The sequence below is a fragment of the Miscanthus floridulus genome, chromosome 19 (genome assembly GCF_019320115.1).
Source record: "Miscanthus floridulus cultivar M001 chromosome 19, ASM1932011v1, whole genome shotgun sequence".
NCBI classification, from domain to species: Eukaryota; Viridiplantae; Streptophyta; class Magnoliopsida; order Poales; family Poaceae; genus Miscanthus; species Miscanthus floridulus.
In genome coordinates, this window is record NC_089598.1 from 1061470 (window position 1) to 1084330 (window position 22861).

Here is a 22861-nt window from a genome sequence, read left to right on the forward strand (position 1 = left end):
ACAACTCAGGGTAGAGAATCGCCAGAAAAAATCAGAAGTGACAAACACCCAGCTTATTCAGGCAGCAGATTCTCGTGACAGCTGGCTTACCAGACAATCCTGATTCCCAGCTAAGCCAGCTCTAGATAAGCGTAAACAAACAGGCCTTTAGTATTCTAGCTGGCTGCGGCCGCTAGCGGAAGCGAACAGGCTGAATATAAGGATCTAGGTAATACTCAAAGCCAAGTTTATGAGTTAGGTTTACAATTTGACAGTACATGATCTAAAATGACACAGCCAGACAAGTTAAAATATGACCATGGACTCAGGCGCTTGTTTTAGCCTTCTCATTTATAATGTAAACTCTACAGCCCATCATCACACACGAACGTACTTGTAGTACACATCTCCTCATTTATGTGCTGCCATGCTTTGTGGCAACCTGCATGCCATCACTACGAGATGGCCCTTGCCGGGGACTTTACTTTCATGGAGGATTGTATCAGGCGACAACAATGCTCGGTTGGTCATGTGGTCGATCAAATGTTTACATTGATCCTCTTCTCATGCAAGGTTGCTGCTGGTTGGGTCGTGACTTGTGAAGTTGTGAGTAGCAGGGATGAAAATGGATCGGATACAAAAAGATACTGTGGATATAAATACAAATAGATTTTTCCTCGGATCAAATTCGGATACAAATAGTGACAAGATGTGTCGAATATTGATATTCATCCTATTCGGATCTTAGAAATGCAACTTGCTATTTGAATGTCTGAACCTCCTCCGTCCGCTATTTGAACCTCCTCTGTCGGAGGAACGGACGGATACTATGGCCATGTTTAGTTTCTAAATTTTTTTTTTTTGCCTCCCAGGAGTACAGTAAAAGAGCATGTTTGGACACATGCATAGAGTACTAAATGTAAACGAAAAAAACTAATTGCACAGTTCTCGGTAAAATCGTGAGACGAATCTTTTAAGCCTAATTAGTCCATTAAAAGCCTTAAGTGCTACCGTAACCCACATGTGCTAATGACCGATTAATTAGTATCATTAGATTCGTCTCGCAGTTTCTGATGGGTTCTATAATTTGTTTTTTTATTAGTATCCAAAAACCTCTTCCGACATCCTTCCGACACATCCGATGTGACACTCAAAAATTTTTCACCTCCCTAACTAAACACACCCTATTTATGCAACTTTCGTCCGAACCGTAGTGCATTTAATGATCCGTCTGACAAGATCCATTGGCCAAATCAGACAATCAGCCTGTTCGGTTGGCTGGTTCGTATCGTTGCTGGTTCGTTTATGTGAGAGAGAAGTACTGCTTGTGAATAGTATCCATGTGAGGGAGCTGGTCAGCCAGCCCAGCCAGTCAGCCCCAGCCGATCGGGCTGAATGTTCGCTGAGCTTGTTTGACTAATAAGCCTGAAAATACATTTAACTGATTTAGTGTCAGAGGAAAAAAAAACTATTCGTTGGCTTAAAAAAATACGATTTATAAACTAAACTATGGCCTTGTTTAGATTGCAAGTTTTTTCACTCTCTCTCCATCACATCAAATCTTTGGACACATGCATGGAGTATTAAATGTAGATAAAAAATAACTAATTACACAGTTTGATTGTAAATTACGAGACGAATCTTTTGAGCCTAGTTAGGCCATGATTGGACAATAATTATCAAATACAAACGAAAGTGCTACAGTGCCAAATACTGATTTCTAACGTCCATCTAAACAAGGCCTATCCCAAACAAACTGTGCTAGCCTGAGACTGAGACCTGCCATCACGTACTGTTTGAAGGTACATGCCCTCTGCACCAATGGGGCGCGTTGGGTTGGCGCTGCCGATTGTGCCGCGTCCTGCGTCGCTGCGAGACACGCTGATTAAGATTCACAAGTGTACCATTGGTCTGAAATTTTGCATCAGTCCTTGCTATCAGAAAGATTCAGATTCACAAGTGTACCATTGGCTTTGAAGGTACATGTCCTCTATACGTTGATTAATATGTTGTAGGACTTGTAGCCAGTATAAGCTACTCCCTCCGTTCCTAAATAATTATCGTTTTCGTTTCTCGAGAAACAACTTTAACTAAATATATAAAAAAAAATATTAATATTTATGATACAAAATTAATATCATTAGATAGATATTTAAATCTAATTTTTTTAATAAATTTATTTGAAGATACAAATGGTGCACGTGTTTTCTACAAATCTAATTAAACTTGCTGCACGAAAAAAAACAATAGTTATTTAGGGACGGTGGGAGTATCTTCTATCTGAGCTCTTGTTGCAAAGCTTGTATAATCGGCTTTGATCTTGGTCAACTTGGCCACGACATTACTCATTGTCATCCTTTGGTTAGGAGAGTCGCTGGAGCACAACAAACCCATCGCAAATATTGGTCTGAGAAATTATACAAGGTACTTGAAGAAGCCTGCAATATGTTATTGTCCAAGTTAGATGTCTTTTGAACATCACCATGAATTTCTAGCAATATTTTGTCTACAATAGCTTCAATCATCGTCAATGGAAATGCTTGATGAATCCATTGCCTAAGGTTCAGTTCTGCTGCAAACAAGTGATCTGTTGGTTTCTTCCCACTGAAGACCTCTAGTAACATGATTCCATAACTGAAGACTAAAGGAAAGGAGGAAACGTGGTTGCCTATCTTGGCTCGCCACGGTTACATGTCTATATGTGGTGAAAATACCAAAGAGATTTACATCGATACGGTTGTGATCAACTAGGACTCGTATTCCGGACTCAATCTATCTCTAAGCAAACTTAAGCTCTAAGTAAACTTGAGCCGCACCCCTAGATCACAACTGAACCAAACACAAATACAACCATATCTGTTAACAAACACATCGCTTTTTCAGGATGCTTTTCCTGAGAATCCATATTCTGGATGAAAAGTTTTGAAGAAAATCATCTAGACATAAAAAAATGGATTTAGAAATGAAAAAAATGACAAGTTTAGGTACCTGGGGCCATTACCCCATTGTTCCAGGCATACTTGCAGTCGCAATGGATTTGCCATCACCCGGCAGTTTTGCAATGCAAAGTCTGCCACATGTGCTGTCATGTCCGCGTCAAATAGCACATTGCTCGGCTCCAAGTCACAGTGTAGAACTAACTCGTAGTGAAGATGATGCAGATACTCCAATGCCAGCGACACCTCTAGCATAACATCCAACCTTTTAAAAAATCCCGATCATGGCATGCCATCAGAGTGCAGGCGGAATGCCTCTAAGTTACCACTGGGCATGTACGGAATGCCTCTAAGTTACCACTGGGCATGCCTCTAAGTTGATTTCGATGAAATAAAAAAGGGCTTTTTTTGTAAAGCTTACGTGCCTATGTGGCTGCTTTTGGAATTTGGACAATTGGACTTGGCGCAAATTAGAGGATCTCGACGTCTTCCAATATATTTCTTATATCCCAAATATCTTGAGATACGCTAACCTTGACGAGTTATTCTTCCAATATATTTCATATATCCCAAATCTCCTAAGACATGCTAACTTTGACAGATTATTCTTGTGTGATCGCTAGACTTGCAAGCTCATAGAGGCACACGAGCGATGATCATCGTCCGCCGTGGCTCTCTATATAATATAATATATTATATTATTCCAACAACAACGCTTCCGGGTGCCGGTGGCGGCAGGGGTGACCAAGAACCAAACGTACAGCAGCACTCAGTAGGCCATCTGTGGCAAGCATGCTTGGACCATGACCATCCACGCATGCCTGCTTCGGTATGGCAGAGTTGTCGGCATTCCTGAGGTATGCACTCTAGGACATAAACGCAGTGCTTCGTGTCAGCTGCAAGCATGCAAATCAGGTAGAAATCAAATTAAACACGAAAATTATACTGCAATGCAGAGTGCTTCTCCGGTTAAAATTATATCATTTTGCCTTTTCTAGTTTTTACTAGAAAAGTTTTTACTATATATTTAGGCATAGCGTGCATTATTTAAATGCATAGAAAAAACTATGTAGCCAAAAGTCCAAAACGACATGTAATTCAGAACGGAGAGGCATTTGTATTATACATGTAACTTCTCCAGTGGAGGAGAGGGCACAAGACATGAGCACAAGCGCAGTGCAAATAGCAGCAGATGCTGTGTTCATCATCTTGAACGGAGCCATGAGCGAGGAGAAGAATCGAAGTACTACTACTCTATCTGTTGGACGTATATATATATATATATATATAGTAGGTATAAATTCTTTGGGCACTCAGATTTATTTCCTCTCAAAAGCTTGGATACGTATCGCAGATGCTATGTTTGGTATCCTATGATTGATTGATTGAAATAAATACGACAACTATTATATCTTTGAAAAAAATATGTTTCCTTTATTATATGTTTCTCTCTCTAGTATCCAGTGTGGTATGCTACATCAATGCTTTGATATATCTGCCTAGAGACTGCATAGTGATACATGCTTTGATATCTCTCTCCCGTCTGCGATGGTTCCAAGACACTGGAATGTGAACGTATTGTTTTTTACGATAATTTAGGACGATATGCTCTCTGGCTTTCAAATAGGTAAAAACAGAGAAAACCATAAGACAAGAAGGAAAAAAGTAGCTTTTGTATACAATCAAATGACCGACGTTGGGCGTGCGGGGTGCCGTTGCATTGGTCAGTGTGGGCAATTCAAGTACGAAGAAGCTAGCTAGTAGATGGCAGCCTACCTAGTTGTGACATCTCAGTCCATGGGGTGAAATTTTTGCATTTTGGTCCTTTTTGAAAACATTTTTTACAAAAAGACCTATGTCAAAATGTTTGCTGAAAATAGACATTTTTTAGGCGTATTAGAACATGACGCCAAGGTATGAGAGTCGGCGTCGACTGACACGACGCCGAGGTCTTGCCACGTCACGGACGACCCCGGTCGACGGCGACACGGTGGCGCATGGGGTCCGACACGTCGGCGTTGTGTCAGCCAACGCCACAAGCCCAACCTCGGCGCGGTGGGACTACACGCCGAGCTATTGGCACCATCCGGTGCGCAGCCCAGGCGGCCCAACAACGCTTCGTGGCCCAATAGCTCGGCGCGGGGTCACTTAACGCCGAGCCACCAGACTCGACGCGGCCCGACTCAATGCCGAGGTCTGGACTCTTGAAGCCGCGCCGCGGCCCCCTTCTTCTTCCTCCCTCCATTCTGAAAGCGCCGGCTCTCTGTTCATCTCCCCCTTACGGCCCCCACGAAACCCTAACCCCCAAATACGACCCTAGGTGCCCGGATCTCGTCTCCCGAAGCTTCCTCGAGGTAATGGTCCCTCCCCTCCTCCAATCTATCCGCGTAGATGTGCTTGCATTGTCTCTAATCAAGTGGAATCATGTGTGTATGGTGTTTTGGTATATGTGTATTTGCATTTGCAAAATGTATGGCTTAGGTTGATTGAGTGCATTGTTGTTTAACTGTTTTATGTGCTGAACATGTTAGCTTAGTTTGGTTTCTAGTTATTTTGGTCATTATGGTTCTTTGTTTATTATAGGTGTCATTAGGGTTAGTTATTTGTTGGTCATTAGGGTTAATATGTATTTTAGTTATTTGTTGGTCATTAGATTTCAATTTTTTATGACTAGAAATGATTATGTTGTTAGGGGTTGAAAAAGATGAAATGATATATTTTAGTTTCTACTTATTGGATTGAAACTCGCATGATATATTGATATGTGACACTACTTGTTGTGTGATGGCTGTAGATGGATAAATTAGTGAGGTTGCATCATTGAGGCCGTATTGTTAGGACAAGAGATGATAGTTTGAAATTTCTGGACATGTGTGAGGAGTCGTGATACAAACAGTAGCACTACAGTCCTAGGATAGTTAACGAAGTACAGGGCATAAGACCATCTGAAATAAAAGCATAGTGTATTACAACATAATAAAAAAAGTCTAGAGAATAAGTTCATCTGAAATAAAAGCAGAGTGCATTACAACATAGTAAAAAAAGTCCAGGGCTACACGACATCACTAATGAATAAACCAAATACCTACTGAGTGCAACGAGGCCACTTTCCCTTCCTCTGGGCATCGGGATTCTCCTCCATCGCTGCATTCGCTCGGCGCACACGCTCAAGCTTCTTCTCCCTCTCCGCCCTGTACGCAGCAACACGCCTCCTTTCCTCCTCTTCCTTATGCTCCTTTTCTATAGCCTCCTGTCTGCATCTCTGCTCAAACCTCTCCTTAACCTCCGCATCCCACTCCTTCAGGCCTTCTAGATGCTGCTTGTCCGACTCCTTGATCTCAGTGTCAATCCACTGCTCAAAGTCACTAAGTGGTGGAACGGTCTGCAAGAAAAACAAATTGTTACAAAACAAATAAATAAGCAATAATTAATATCACAAGAAAATTAATTAACACACAATAAAATTTTCTCACCATCGATGCACGGCGCTGTTGCTTTTATAGGTTCCCATGCATAATTGGGACACATCCAGTACCTCTGTCTATATGTTTCCTCATCTTCAGAGATGTCTACCTTGCAAGGATCACCACAAAAGCACATGGGTCGAGGAACACCTTTAGGGAGAGGCTTTAGGTCGTAGGGATTTGCCCTTTGGCGACCATAGCTACAATTGAAAGAATTTAGTCATATTAACGGAGAACCAAACTTAAACCTAGGGTTTTCTATTTGTTGCACAAATAATGAATAAACATTGGGATTACCTTGGAATACGACCTTTACCACGCCTTGGCATCCTAACATTACGTAGAAAAAAAATCAATCCAAAGTACCTTGCAACGAATGTAAAGCTACTAAAACTAAATCACCATACCTCCCAAATAAGCTTTTCATTACAAACCCTAAGCAAATTTGAATCCCAACAAACACAAAATTTAACTCAATGATTATAAACCAGAACATATACAACAACAACAACAACCATACATTTGGGTCATTCAATCATTTGAACCACCATACATTGCACGAATGACATGAACATGAACCAAACCTATAATGCCAAGTTCAAAAAAAAACACAAACAACCGAATCTAAATGGATGAAATGAAAGAGGAGAAAGAGGAGTACCTTGGCAAAACGTCAAAACCCTCGATCTGGCCTCCCAAGAGCTGGATTTAGGATTTAGGGTTCGTGGGAAGAGAGAGGGAGTGGGAAATGGCCACATGTTGGTTCTAAATGGAGGGAGGAGGAAGAAGGGGGCCGCGGCGGCGCGGACGCGGCCTCAACTGACCGAACCTCGGCGTTGAGTCGGGCCGCGTCGAGGTTAGCGTCTCGGCGTCATCTGATCGCACGCCGACCTCTTGGCCACGAAGCGTTGTTGGGCCGCCTGGACCGCGCGCCGGATGGTGCCAAGAGCTCGGCGTGACTCCCCACCGCGCCGAAGTTAGGCCTGTGGCGTTGGCTGACACGACGCCGACATACTGGGCCCCATGCACCAACCCCGGAGTCGTCGGTGACGTGGCAAGGACTCGGCGTCGTGTCAGTCGACGCCGACCTTCATACCTCGGCGTGATTTCCTAAGACGCTTAAAAATGGTCTATTTGTAGCAAAAGTTTTGGCAGGAGTCTTTTTATAAAAAATGTTTTAAAAAGGGACCAAAATGCAAAAATTCCACGTCCATGGGTCGGACCAGATTCGGAGCTACTGTAGCAATACGTGCATAGTTCAAACCGGAAACGGAGAGGAACCGAACAGCTTAAATAGGTGGATGCGGAAGAATAGCAACTCCGGGTTAATCCTTTTTGCGCGAAGCGAGAACGAAAACGTAAGCGTAAGCGAATTACTAGTAGGTGTGGTTTATTCAACGTATAGAATGGACCTTCGCTGTTTTCCTAGGCTAGGTTGTTACATTTGGTAATCAGAGCCAACTTTTGTTGTGTCACACAGATGTGTGGGCATGGTGCGCATGACGCATGTGCCCTGTGTGGACACGGTATGGCGCATACGCCGGCACTGGACGTATGGCGTGGCCAGGAAAGTCGATCCTGAACCTTTGTCCTTTACGGGTAAGCTGGTTCGATGGCTCGACGAGGACGTCGAGTTTTTTAGGGTGTGTGTATGTGACATCCCCCCATGGGTTAGTTGGACCGGACTAGATTTGGGCTACCGTAGCACCAAAACCCACTGTAGTGACACGATGATAGTCAAAACTGGAAACGGAGAGGGAACCGAACCAGGTTAAATAGGTGCTAGTTGGAAGACTAATAACCTCGGGTTAACCCTTTTTGCGCGAAGCGAGGACGAAAGCGCAAGCGAATTACTAGTAGGTGCGGTCCATTCGACGTGTAGAGTAGGCCTTGGCCGTTTTCCTAGGCCAAGTTGTTACACTAGTCTTCCATCAGCCTAATCTGCAATCTTACAGCATTTGTCTTGATCAACGTGTGGCGCGGCCGGCAGGCTGATGGCTGCCGCGCGTCATGCGCTCCTGGGAGAAAGGACGGGAAGCAAGCGAAGTCAAACCAATTTTGACCAAAAATTGAAGTGTTTAAACTTTGTTCAAATATTTGATGATCTTTTCAAAAGCTTAAACACTAGAGGTGTTACACTAGTCTTCCATCAGCCTAATCTGCAATCTTACAGCGTTTGTCTTGATCAACATGTGGCGCGGCCCAGCATCACCGGCGGGCTGATGGCTGCCGCGCGTCATGCGCTCCCGGGAGAAAGGACGGGAAGCAGGTGAAGTCAAACCAATTTTGACCAAAAATTGAAGTGTTTAAACTTTGTTCAAATATTTGATGATCTTTTCAAAAGCTTAAACACTAGAGGTGTTACGCTAGTCTTCCATCAGCCTAATCTCCAATCTTGCATCGTTTGTCTTGATCAGCCCTACAGGATTGTATTGCTTAGTTAGTCTCCACTGATCACTCACTTCAATCATCACCGGTCAGTTGTTCGCATCAATGCATATGTAGGCGGAGTTAAGGCATCAGAGATACGGGACAACGTACTAAAATTATTGGCTCTTCATTCATCTATTTTGATAAAGACTTCAGTTTTCCTGTATAGAAAAAATTGGAGTGGTCCTGATTTTTTTTTCTCATCCACCTACAGTGCGTGTTCCGCTGCCAATGGCTGATGGATATAACAAAGTTGGAAAGTTTGTTTTGTGGCCGCTAATATATACTGCTCGCATGCCACGAACTTCATAGCTTTGACGGTCTTTCTTTGCGTGGGCCTGTTTGGTTGAGATTCCAGGCAGCTTCTCGGCGTGGAAACCTAGAAGCTCAAACAAACAGTGAATTTCTCGTGCAGCTTCCGGAAAGCTGGAATCCCATAAAAGCAGAGTTTATATGGAAAGCTAAAAAGCGTAGCTTTCAGAGCTCAAAAAACTAAACATTTCTTCTAAAAGCTGTGCTAATTTTTTCAGGAAAAAAAAGCCAGCAGCTTTTTACAGAAGCTCAGAAGTTACAGCTGAAACAAACACGCCTGACTCCCGAAGTGCGTGCCGTCCCATTCCCGTGCCATCCCTTTCCCAGGCATCAATATGCATGGTGAAATGACTGGGCTCAGCTCCAAGGAGTGGGAGAAGGGCAGTGGGCAGATGGTGCCCAGGGCGGGGCCCCCTCGTACATGGGTGCATATAATACCCCTCGGACGTACAAGGGTGACTCACAAAGTCACCGGTCTTTTTTTCAGGGTGTGTTTAGTTCTAGAAATTTAAAATTTTAGATTACTGTAGTATTTTCGTTTTTATTTGGCAATTAGTATTCAAATATGGACTAATCGGGCTCAAAATGTTTGTCTCGCAATTTTTCTACCAAACTGTGTAATTAGTTTTTTTTCGTCTACATTTAATGCTACATACACGGACCCTACATACACGGACCGTAAACATTCGATGTGATAGATACTGTAGCATTTTTTGAGATTTTGGAATCCAACTAAACACGCGCTCAGCTACTAGGAAGGTGGATAGATTTATTTGCTGCATATAATACCCTTCGGACGTACAAGGGTGACTCACAAAGTCACCAGACATTCCATGTGCCACGTGATGAACGCTCTCAGTGCTTTGGCCTCGATCTAGCTTGCTTTCTTTCTTTCTTTTTTTTTTCAAACGGAATGCTCTCGATCCTTTCCTCCATATTATTTTATTCACCAATCAGTGGTGTGGAGCTCCGATCAATATCTCACATCCTTGGTAGCAAACAGATATTACCCCCACCAAGCAGTGGTCTCCTTCACAACTAGCTGCGCTTGATCTAGAGCTCAACAAAAGCCCATCCATCCTTCATTCTCTCTACCTAGATCTGAAGCACATTCGAGGAGCTGAATCAGCGAGGTGGGTGTCTTTGGCTCCCTAGCTCTATCATCAATCCTGCTTAATGTTTTCTCCATCTAGCTTTCTTTCTTTCTTTTGAACGAAATATCCTCGATCTAGATTTCCACACCCTATTATTTTTTTTTCTTTTTCTTGCTTGTTCTCGATTGTGCTTGAAATCCTAGCCGGTACGTAGCAGCATGTTCTTGGTAGCCTGTGTAAATAGCTCAATGTTACTCTATTTTATTCGTTCTATCTTAGATCCACAATTCATGCAGGTGCGATTGCATTAGCAAGGTTGTAGGTCCTTATGATAAAAACACATATGTTGTAATACATAGCTGGAGCTCTTTGATCAAGGAAACAAAGTGAGGAAAATAATAGATTGCTGAAAACTTGAGATAAGGCTTCTCACATGAAAAGTGTATCAGCTTGAGAGAATAGATATTAACACAAAGGAAACTTTTGAAGACCGTGTTGAAATTATTTTCTCCAGAATTCTAAGCAATTCTTGGTACTAGTTGTGGGTGTAGTAGGATTCTTTGTTCCTGCTGAGGGCTTTCAAGTTCATGTGAAGTTTCTGTGTAAGTCAGGACCCTTAAACCTCCCATGCAATTTTAATTTGGCTCCCTAGCTCTATCTATAAATCTTACTTAGTGTCCTCGATCTAGCTTTCTTTCTTTTTCTTTTTTTTGCAAACGGAATGCTCTCGATCTAGCTTTCCTCAATATTATTTTATTCTTTTCTTGCAGTAGTACTATATATAAAACCCCAGTGCTTGGCTCATTCACGACAAGCTGCGCTTCATCTTGAACTCAACCACCCATCAATCCTTCCTTCTTTCCTCAAGCACAATCGAAGAGTTGAACCAGCAAGGTGCGTGACTTTAATTTGGCTCCCCATATCTTATCTAGATTTCTTTCTTTCTTTTGAATGAATTGTCCTCAGTCGCATTATTTTTTCTTTTCTGGCTTCCCATTTCCAAGCATCTCGTTTGTGCTTTAAATCTTGGCTGGCAGGTTTCACAATTAATTAGCGTGCCTGCGTAAATTTCTCTGAGTTGCTCTGTTAGAAAGGTTGATGATTAATGCGGGAACGAAAGCGTTAGCAAAGGTTGTAGGTCCTTCTGAAGAAAAAAAAAAGCATGAGTAATCAAAGATCATACACAGCTGCTGTTTTTCATTGCTCCTTATTAGAGTCAGTAGGGACGATCTAGTATCAGCGACACACTGCTACCATCTTGCTACCGTTCTTATGTTAGATAAGATAATCTACTGCTCCTTGCGTGAACACACGGTAGAGGAAGGCGGCGCCAGAAAGGTACTCTGCTGTGGTACTGTAGCCGCTGCAGGGGCAGGCGCCGAACGGCTCACCTGCCACTACTGTAGCCACAGCAGGAGCAGACGCCAGCCCTGTTGTGTTATCTAGTCACTGTTGCAGCATGACAGCTGTACTAGGACTAGATGGATAGAGTTGTATATATAGTTTGTCACCGCAACTCAGTAAAGAGAGTTCAGATTTACCATCTCCTACAGGGCTCCGGCCAATGCTGGTGTATCTGCTATATGTGTATGCTTTGTTCTTCCTCACTTCTACCTCTAGCCTTAGTGTGTGGTCGGACAACATTTGTCGTGGTCAGCAAGACTGGTGAGTGGTCGACTCACCTGAGCCGGTGATCATGTGGGCTAACAAGTTGTATCAGAGCCGTACAAACGTCATCGCCGGAGTAACCACTGGCGATGACGCACGGTTCGGAGATAGGGCGACAGCAGTGGCACTGCTGTGGCTGCCCAATCACGACAGGAGGTCGTTGTTCGCACGGTGCGGGAGGTCAGCGGCACCAGTGGGCCGACGCTGACTCGCACCAACTATGGAGAGTGGTCGGTGACCATGAAGGTCAAGCTCAGAGCCCACTCTGGAATGCTGTTGACAAGGGCACCGACAATAAAGAAGATGACATGTCAGCGCTGGAGGCTATCCTCGCTGCTATACTGGTGGAGCATAGGGAGCCGTTGGGGACGAAGAGCTCTGCTAAAGAGGCGTGGGAGGCTATTGCAGGCGATGCACGTCGGTTTCGACTGCGCAAAGAAGGCAACGGCCCAGCTTCTGAAGTAGGAGTACGCCAACCTCAAGTTCAAGGATGGTGAATCGGTGGAGGATTTCTCCCTCCGCCTGTAGACGCTCATCAGCAAGCTGAAGAGCCACGGTGTCACCATCGACGAAGAGGAGGCGGTCTCCAAGTGCCTCCACTCCGTGCCGGCAAAGTACATTCAGATCGCTCTCTCCATAGAGACGATGCTAGACTTGTCCTACTCTCACCATTGAGGATGTGACAGGACTGTCTGTGGGTGGTGGACGAGCGTCTAAAGCAGGCGACAGCAACGAAGGACAGCGGCAAACTGCTGCTGACAGAGGTGGGGTGGGCTGCTCGGAGGAACTCCGGGGTAGCCTCCTCCAGCCGTGGTGGCGATGGCAAGCGTCGCGGCAAGGCTTCTTCAGAGAAGAAGCAGGTCGACCCCAACGCCTGTCGGCGCTGCGGGAAGACGGGCCATTGGGCATGAGAGTGCCCAAATCGCAAGCAAGAAAAGAAGGCTGAGGCTCATCTAGCGCAAGCTGACGATGAGGATGAGGCCACTATCCTGATGGCGACATTCTGTGCACTGCACGATGTCGAGGCCGAGGAGAAGTAAGAGGTGATGGTGGTGAAAGGACCTGGGAAGGCCCTAAAGGCTGTCCAGCTCGATGAACCGTGCGCCCAAGTCCACCTCGGATGTGTGGGCGGCGAGCAGGAGCAGCGGTGGTACCTGGACTCTGGCGCCAACAACCACATGACGGGCTCCAAGACAGCCTTCTCCGAGCTCGACGACGATGTTACCGGTACGGTGAAGTTTGGTGACGGCTCAAGGGTGGCAATCTAAGGGCGCGGCACCATCATCTTCAGGTGCCAGAATGGCGAGCACCGCGCACTAACGGATGTATATTACATCCCGCAGCTGCGTTCAAGCATCATCAGCATTGGCCAGCTGGATGAGCGTGGTAGCGAGGTACTGATCAAGGACGGAGTCCTTAGAACCAGGGACCGGGAGCAGCGACTTCTCGCCAAGGTGAAGAAGTCCCAGAACCGGTTGTACCTGCTCGACCTGAAGGTAGAGCAGCCGGTGTGCCTGGCGGCAAGGCACGCCGAGGAGCCATGGCTGTGGCATGCCCGGTTCAGACATCTCAGCTTCGACGTGCTTGGTCGGCTGGAGAAGATGGTCCGAGGACTACCCTACATCGAGCACGGAGGCAAGCTATGTGACAGCTGCCTGGCCAGAAAGCAGAGGAGGCTGTCGTTCCCAAAGGCGGCCAAGTATCGTGCGGAGGACGCTCTCGAGCGCGTCCACGGACAATCTCTGTGGGCTGATCACGCCAACCACAAACTATGGTCGACGGTACTTCCTCCTGCTCATGGATGATTGCAGTCGCTATATGTGGCTGCAACTCCTGACGAGCAAGAAGTTCAAGATACGCGCGGAGGCCGAGAGCGGCAAGAAGCTCCGCACGCTGAGGACTGATCGCGGTGGCGAATTCACTTCGGTGGAGTTCGCTGCGTACTGCGCGGATCAGGGTGTGGTGCGACACCACATCGCGCCATACTCACCACAGCAGAATGGTGTGGTGGAGCGACGGAACCAGACGGTGGTCGGCATGGCTCGATCCATGATGAAGGCCAAAGCCATGCCGACAAGGTTCTGGGGTGAGGCAGTGACCACGGCGGTGTTCATCCTCAACCATGCTCCCACCAAGGCCCTAAAGGGCAAGACGCCGTTCGAGGCTTGGCATGGACGCAAGCCGAGCATGTCCTTCCTCCGGACATTCGGCTGCATCGGCCACGTCAGGAAGATGAAGCCAGGTCCTGACCAAGCTGGAGGACAGGAGCACATCGATGGTGTTCCTGGGCTACGCGGAGGGTACCAAGGCGTACTGGCTCTACGACCCACGCGGAGACAAGGTACTTGTCTCGCGCGACGTCATGTTCGACAAGAAGGCGGCTTGGGACTGGAACAGTTCGAGCACGGGGGAAGCTGTCAGCTTCACCAGCATCTTCGTCGTCGAGCGCTTGGTCATCCATGGTGGTAGAGACGCTGGGGAAGAGGTGCCGAGCACTCCGGGAGGGGTGCCGAGCACTCTAGCAAAAAAGCCGAGCACTCCAGGACTGGATGTCGAGCACTCCGGGAGAGGTGCCGAGCACTCTAGGAGTGGAGCCGGGAGGTCCTGCAATGGTGGCGACCACTCCAGGACGGGTGCCAAGCACTCTCGTAGCGGAGCCGAGAAGTCTTGCAGTGGTGCCGACCACTCCAAGACTGAGGCTGATGACTCCTATAGTGGTGCCGAGCACTGTAAGAGTGATGACGAGCTGTCCAGAAGTAGTGCCGAGCAATGCAACCGGGGTGCCGAGCACTCTAGGTGCTGAGCCGAGCACTCCAGTGGAATAGGGAACCCCATCAACACTGATCGAGTTCGCCTCACCTCCAAGTGACATCACTGAATTCGTGGAGGCCTTCCACGAAGGTGAGGAGGTGCGGTTCCGCAGGCTGGACGACATCGTCGGGGGCACAGGGCCCTCAGGATTGGCGGGTCGGCTGCTCAATGATCTAGAGCTGCTGCTCGTCAGTGCAGAGGAACCACCCACGTTCGTGCTGGCCGAGCGCAATGGAAACTGGCGACAAGCAATGCTGGAGGAGGTGATGGCGATAGAGAAAAACGAGACTTGGCAACTCGTCGATCCACCTCCAGGATGTCGTCCGATCAGCCTGAAGTGGGTGTACAAAGTCAAGCGGGACGAGCAAGGGGCCATTGTCAAGCACAAGGCGCGCCTCGTCGCCCGAGGCTTTGTCCAGCGCGAGGGCATCAACTTCGGGGAAGTCTTTGCGCCGGTAGCGCGCATGGAGTCTGTACGGCTGCTACTGGCTTTAGCAGCAGCAAAGGACTGGTGCGTCCATCACTTGGACGTAAAATCGGCCTTTCTCAACGGTGAGCTAACGAAGACGGTCTTCGTCAGGCAACCTCCGGGTTTCTCCGTCAAGGGAGCGGAGCACAGGGTGCTCCGACTGCGCAAGGCGCTCTACGGGCTGCGGTAGGCCCCACGAGCGTGGAACGCCAAGCTTAAAGCCACGTTGGGCGAGCTTGGGTTCACGAGGTGCGCAACCGAGCACGCGCTCTACACGCGGCGACGGGGGAAGGAGGAACTCGTCGTCGGAGTGTATGTGGACGACTTGATTGTCACCAGGCGCGCGTGCGGAAGACATCGACCGCTTCAAGCGTGAGATGGCAGCTCATTTTCGAATGAGCGATCTCGGCGCGCTCACCTACTACCTCGGCATCTAGGTGAGACAGGGGAAGGAGGCACTCACGCTCGGTCAGAGCGCGTACGCCTCGAAGCTGTTGGAGCGGAGCGGCATGGCTGAGTGCAATCCATGCGTGACTCCGATGGAGGAGCGGCTGAAGCTGACGAAGGCCAGTACTACGGCGAAGGTGGATGCAACACTCTACCGGAGCATCGTCGGCAGTTTGCGGTACCTAGTCCACACAAGGCCGGACATTGCGTTCGCCGTGGACTACGTCAGTCGTTTCATGGAGGATCCTAGAGAGGATCACTGGGCTACAGTGAAGCGGCTACTGCGCTTCATCAAGGGGACGGTGGATCAGGGGACCGTCTTCCCCAAAACCGGCGGGAGTAGGCTGCAGCTCACTGTGTTCAGCGATGCAGACATGCACGGGGGGCATCGACGGACGACGGAGCACCTCTGGCATGCTCGTCTTTCTCGGGTCGGCTCCAATCTCATGGCCACAGCGGCGTGCCAAGTTGTGTGGCTGTGCCGGCTGCTGGGCGAGCTGACCGGTGCGAAAGCTCACCCACCAGCACTGATGGTGGACAACCAGCCCGCCATCGCCCTCGCGAAGAATCCGGTTCTCCATGACCGGAGCAAGCACATCGACGTGAAGTTTCACTTCCTCAGGGATTGTGTCGATGGAGGGCAGATCGTTATCGAGTTCGTCGAAACTGGTCGGCAACTCGCGGGCGTCCTCACCAAGCCACTCGGCCGTCTTCGACTCACGGAGCTGAAGGAGATGATCGGCATGGAGGAGGTTCAAGGGTTAGCAGTAGGATTAGAGGAAGAATTGTTAGATAATCTACTGCTCCCTTGTGTGAACACACGGCAGAGGAAGGAGGCGCCGAAAAGGTACTCTGCCGTGGTACTGTAGCCGCTGCAGGGGCAGGCGCCGAACGGTTCACCTGCTGCACTGTAGCCACAGCAGGAGCAGGCGCCAGAGTCAGCCCTGCTGTGTTATCTAGTCACTGTTGCAGCATGACAGCTGTACTAAGACTAGATGGATAGAGTTGTATATATAGTTTGCCACTGCAACTTAGTAAAGAGAGTTCAGATTTGCCATCTCCTACACAGGGCTCTGACCAACGCTGGTGTATCTGCTGTGTGTGTATGCTCTGTTCTCCCTCACTTCTACCTCTAGCCTTAGTGTGTGGTCGGACAACATTTGTCGTGGTCGGCAAGACTGGTAAGTGGTTGACTCATCTGAGCCGGTGATCCCGTGGGCTAACATCTTACACATATATATTGATATTGGATTGCACTTGTGTCAACATGATGCATGCCTGGGTGAGTCCATAGTCATCAGTTACTGTAATGTTTATTGCATATATCTCCCTTTTGCACCCCTGTTGACTAAGATATATATAGTAGCACTAGATCTAACAGCAGATTAATGAAATTAGCCCCGTCCCTCCAGTTAGTAACCTACTAGTCCACCAGTGCTTAGTTATCTTTATTCGATTGTGATCACTTTACAGGAACCTTTATTCGATTGTGATCACTTTATTCGATTGTGACCACTTTTTCATCCACATTTGATATGTGTTTAGTTATCTTTATTCGATTGTGATCACTTTTCAGGAACCTTTATTTGATTGTGATCACTTTATTCGATTGTGATCACTTTACAGGAACCTACTAGTAGTCCACCAGTGCTTAGTAATCTTTATTCGATTGTGTTCACTTTACAGGAACCTTTAGTTTGAGCTATGTGTTTGGCATTAAAATCTTCATTATACACTGTCATACAGCGATAGTCATCACGCATACAAACATATTTCTATCACGTGTTTACTGTCAATGGCCTTGTATGCTTGCAGGTGCTTACATGTATTAATGCTGAACCTGTCATATCAGCTCTGCACATGCCAAGCTTATTTTTTCATCTCAAGAGCTAGGCATGGATCTTGTGGCCGGGGCGGTGGGCAGCGTCATCGGCAAGCTCGGCAAGCTGCTCAGTGCGGAGTACAAGCTGCAGAAGGGGCTGCCTGAGCAAATCAAGTCTCTGAAACATGAGCTCGAGACTGCGCAAACGGCTCTCTGCAAGGTGGGCGAGGTGCTACCAGAGCAGCTGGATCCACAGGTCCGGCTCTGGGCTCGCGAGATCAGTGAGGCATCGTACGACATGGAAGACATCCTCGACACCTTCCTTGTCAGCATCGTCGACGTAGACGCCCCAGCTGAGAACAAGAATGGCCTGCGCAAACGTCTCCGAGAGAAGATGTCCAAGTTGTTCCACAAGAGCAAGGAGCGCCACACCATCGCCGGCGCCATCGAGGAAATGAAGAAGCGACTCGAGGAGGTGGCTAACCGCCATGACAGGTTCTCTGTTGCGGTGGCTCTGCCTGCCCCGGCGACGAAGCCGGATCCTCGCCTTGCGGACATGCACAAAGAAGCGGCGCAGCTCATCGGCATCGACAATGCGAGGGCGGAGCTCATAGCCATGCTTCTGCCGACGTCTCACGGCAATGGAGATTCTGACGTCTCCGGCAGCGGCAGCAGCAGCAGAAAGATGAAGATAGTTTCTGTGGTTGGAGTTGGGGGACTGGGCAAGACGACTCTTGCCAAGGCGGTTTACGATGAGCTTCAATCGCAATATGATTGTGGAGCCTTCGTTCCCATTGGTCGGACACCTGACCTGGCGCAAGTCTTCAGCAACATATTTTACCTTCTCGACAGAAACGAATACACGGCCATTCACAATGTAAAGGACCAATCCCTGCTCATTGGAGAACTCCGAAAATTCCTCCAAAAGAAGAGGTATGCATTGATTAGTAGCCACTTATATTAATGGTCTTAGCTAGATGACAAGCATATCACATCAAATTAGTAGTTTCTCCGCTTCATCTTTTTCTATACCACACCACTTGTGTGTGATTGCCATTGGAAGCTTACATTGTAGAGTTATGAAAATGTTTCTGTTTCCTTATGAATTTTTAGTTGAGCACAACTTTCACAAATTGGAGGCTTCAACGAGAGCACCAAGCGGTTGCTATTCCTTAACTATATTGTAGCCATAGACTATTCCAATGTAGTCTTTGATATGCTACCTATTGGATGTAGACATTTAAAGTTACTCCCTGATATGCTATCTATCATCATACTAAAACAATTGAACTTTAAGGAATGAGACTCTATTGTAGATAAAACTCTCCTGTGTTTCTAAAGATAATGTTTACTTTATAAACTAAAATATTTACATCAAGATCATAAATATTGAGTAGATTTCAGATAATAAAATACATTACATTAGTAAATTTTTGCTAGCATTTTTAAGATTTTATTCTATACTTGGTCACTCTTCTTTTGTTTTATACATGCTTAACGGTTTATCAACTTTGGGTATTGATCTGTACTGTCATGTTGCTAGGTACTTCATCGTTATTGACGATGTATGGGACATAACAACTTGGAACATAATCAAATCAGCTTTGGTTAACAATGACAATGGAAGTAGAGTAATCACAACTACTCGCAATCGAGATGTAGCCAGGATGGAGGAGGTTTACGAGCTACGCACACTTTCCCCCGATCACTCAGAGAAATTATTCAAAACGAGGCTGTTTGGTGTTAATGGTGAATATCCTTCTAATCACCCTGCTACGGCATCTGAAAAGATTCTGAAAAAATGTGGTGGTGTACCATTAGCTATCATCACAATGGCCAGTTTGCTGGTGGGTAAATCAAGAGAAGATTGGTTTGATGTGTGCAACGCTCATGGTTTCTATCGTGGTAATGGTAACCAGCAAGTAGATGATACTGAGTGGATATTGTCTCTCAGCTACTATGACCTGCCTTCTTATCTAAGGACCTGCTTACTGTATCTAAGTGTGTATCCAGAAGACTATGAGATTGGGAAAGATTCTTTGATATGGAAATGGATAGCTGAAGGTTTCGTGGAGAAGAAAAGAGGGACCAGCTTGTTTCAGCAGGGAGAGGAATACTTCAATCAGCTTATAAATAGAAGCATGATCCAGGCGGTCGAGTCAGATGACATGGGCGTAGTATTTGTATGTGGCTGTCGAGTTCATGACATGGTGCTTGATCTCATCCGTGACTTGTCAAATAAAGAAAACTTTGTGACTATCTCAAATGATGGTGAAGCAACATCACCACATCAGAACACGGTGCGCAGGTTAGCTCACCAGAACAGAATTATGCAGCAAACTCAGCAGGACGATCACATGGACATGGCACAAGTGAGGTCATTGGTTGTCTGTAGTTGTGATATTGAGAGATGGGTCTTGCATCCAAGCTTTAAACTCTTGCGAGTGCTAGCTTTAGACGGATGCAGAGGACCTAGGGAAGGCTGGCAGGGTCTTAAGCACCTTGGAAATCTACTTCATTTGAGGTACCTTGGTCTACGAAGTGGATGTTTGTGTGAGCTCCCGGAAGAAATAGGTAAACTTAAGTTTCTACAGATACTTGACTTGGAAGGTTCTGGCGTAGGGGTACTGCCATCAAGCGTTTGCCAGTTAACGCAGTTGGTCTGCCTACGTGGTGGCCGCTTGACAAGGTGCCCGCCGGATGGGTCGTTCCTGAGGAAGGTGACGTCATTAGAGTACCTGCGAATAGATATTTCTAACCTGGATGAGGAGTCCAAGCGGCAATTTATGAAGGACGTTGGCAACCAGAGTGAACTCAGGGTTCTCGACATTGGAGGGATGCGGCAGTCAGATATGAAGAGGATGTTCCACAAGCTCCAGCATCTACTGAGGGATCATAATGGCAATAGTGAAGCCGCAACGAGTGTCAGATTGGTGCAGTCAGATGTAGTGCATTCACTAGGCAATCTCCACAAACTCCAGCATTTGGAACTGAGGGATTATACTAGCGAACTCGCAACGATGGAGTGGGACAGATTGGTGCAGTTAGATCTAATGGATTCACTAGGCGAAGCCGCAACGAGCGAGTTGGGCAGATTGCTCCACAAAGTCAAGTTTCCGGAACCGCCGGTTGAGAAAGGTGAAGAAGCCGCAACGGAGTGGGACAGAGTGGTGCTTCCGCGGCATCTCCGGCATTTGCGTTTAGATTCTATAATATTCCGTCAGCTGCCATCATGGATTAGTCCCGTGCATCTGTCCAGCCTCTACTACTTGTGCTTGCATGTGGATGATATGGACGAGGCAGGTCTGAGATCCCTGGGTGCGTTGCCAGAGATCCGTTTCCTCAAGTTGTCAACGGTTCGGCCGTCGATGGCTTGCACGGCAACTGTAGCTAATATAAATACTGCGGTCGATGGCTTCTTCAAGAAGTTGAGATGTTGCTTCTTGTATGGCTGGATGGTCCAGTTAGTTCTCAACGAGGACTCCACTGGTGTTTCGTTTAGCATCTGGAATGGGAGGGGTGCTATAGCCTTTGGTTCCAGAACAAAGGACGAGTACAGCAGATCAATAGCACCACCGCCCGTGATGCCGAACCTCCAAGAGCTTCTGTTTCACGTTCCCGTCAGGGCCTTATATAAGGATGGAAACGGTAGCTGCGGTGATCTCGTGCTGGAGTGCCTCCCTTCGCTTCGCAGGGTCAAAATAGCTGTCGACTGTGAGGGTGCCTCTGCTGATGACGTGCAGAAGGCAGAGGCTGAGCTGAGGAGCGCAGCACAACTCCATCCCAAGGGTCCCAGAATCATATTCTGGCGACGCAATGAAAGTGAGATGATGGCACAATCTACAAACCAAGACGACAAAGAGGTACGTGCGTGGTAACTTCCAACACGAAGTTCAACTTTTTTTTGTACTAATCAAATTCCTTCCCAATTCCAGACCGACGATGGTGATAATGTTTCCGCGAAACAAGAGGAAGGCGGGGCCTCAGCAGCTGGCGATGAAGTCGCTGTCACGGAGTCAGGAGGCGACAACCCCGCGACACCCAGCTGTTGAATCTGTTCAATGCAAATCAGTCTTGCCTCTTCTACATGCACATGTACGCGCACTCTCTACACGCTATTAGCCCATCCCGTTCAGGCGCCCTTAAACCTGGCTTAATCCGTTTATTTTTTTATCCAGAACAGTGTTTTTCTCTCATAAATTCCTCCAGCATTTCTCCAAACCATCCAGATTCCTCCAGACTAGCATGTTTAATTATTGCTCAGTTCGCTAGCACGATGCATAATGCCCTATTTCTGGCTCCTCCAGTAATATATATATTAAATCTTTGCGCACCTTCCGTTCCAAATTGTAGGTCGTTTTGGTATTTCTAGATTCATAGTTTGCACTATGTTTCTAGACATAGTGTATATATAGATGAAGACCAACCTACATATGCTAAAACGATCTACAATTTGGGACGGAGAGAGTACCTTGTATATATATTGTTCCGTAGCATTTTATATATTACATTTGACATTTACATCGTACATATATCCGTTCTTGTGGCTGAGTTCCGTTTCCGGTGACTTATTAATGTCGGCATGCAACATCTCTTGTACTAAACAGATTTTTATTTTCCTTGACGGCCCTCACGCAGGTTCAGCTTGGCTTGCTCGGTGGGAGGAGTTAATTTCAGGACCCTGGAATGGTGGCAGTGCGTGTTACCTGACACATATTTGGTTTGACATGCCTGAATTTGTGGCGCATGTACATTCTTTTAAATATCGTGTGCACAATATTTTCATTGCTTCTTAGCTAAGAAAAAACAAAAAAAAAAGCAAAACCTGAAAAACTACAAAATTTTTTCTTATTTCTATATTTTCGTTTCTTTTTAGTGGGTGGGTAGGGAACTCCGCGTATGCAATTTTAAGGTAACACTTAATTTCGCCTAGAAAAAGGAGGAGGGACTACCCATATGCATTGCTGAGACGATGGCAAGTTGTTGTCGTGCGTGGACTAGGATTCCACAGGTACGAAATACCAAAGATGGACCACTCTGTGCTGAATTTAATTCTATCATTGTTGAACCTAGATTAATCTATGATTGGCCGAGTTTTTTTTTTATGTTTGGCAGTGCACCTTTGTCTGATATATGGTGCTAAACCTTGCACATTTGGTACCACATATATATTCTGCAGCTGGCCATAGAATAACTTATTCTATAGCCACCTTGATTTACGATAATATTTGTACCAATTTACGATAACATGAATATGCATTTACGATACTCGTGTTACTACAACTTACGATTAGTAAATCACTTAGTAAGGAGTTACTGTAATCTCGTAAATTAGCATGGTAATTATCGTAACTCAAAGCGGCCACAGAATAAGTTATTCTATGGCCAGCTGCAGAATAGTGTATATATATATATATATATATATATAT

The 22861-nt window shown here is 46.6% G+C and overlaps 1 protein-coding gene across 3 annotated transcripts; it reads left to right on the plus strand.

Moving 5' to 3' along the window:
* The first annotated feature begins 9950 nt into the window (after positions 1-9950).
* Positions 9951-22510, plus strand: LOC136528413 (putative disease resistance RPP13-like protein 3). 3 transcript variants are annotated; one of them, XM_066521369.1, is made up of 7 exons: positions 9951-10254; positions 10755-10817; positions 10986-11109; positions 17426-18365; positions 18976-21295; positions 21368-21527; positions 22071-22510. In XM_066521369.1, the coding sequence occupies exons 4-6, from the start codon at positions 17506-17508 to the stop codon at positions 21482-21484; spliced, it is 3297 nt and encodes a 1098-aa protein (XP_066377466.1). In that variant the 5' UTR covers positions 9951-10254; positions 10755-10817; positions 10986-11109; positions 17426-17505; the 3' UTR covers positions 21485-21527; positions 22071-22510. The 3 variants fall into 3 exon arrangements, with proteins under 3 accessions (XP_066377466.1, XP_066377465.1, XP_066377467.1); XM_066521368.1 differs by lacking the exon at positions 10755-10817; XM_066521370.1 differs by lacking the exon at positions 10755-10817 and having other exon boundaries at positions 10989-11109.
* Positions 22511-22861: the final 351 nt, after the last annotated feature.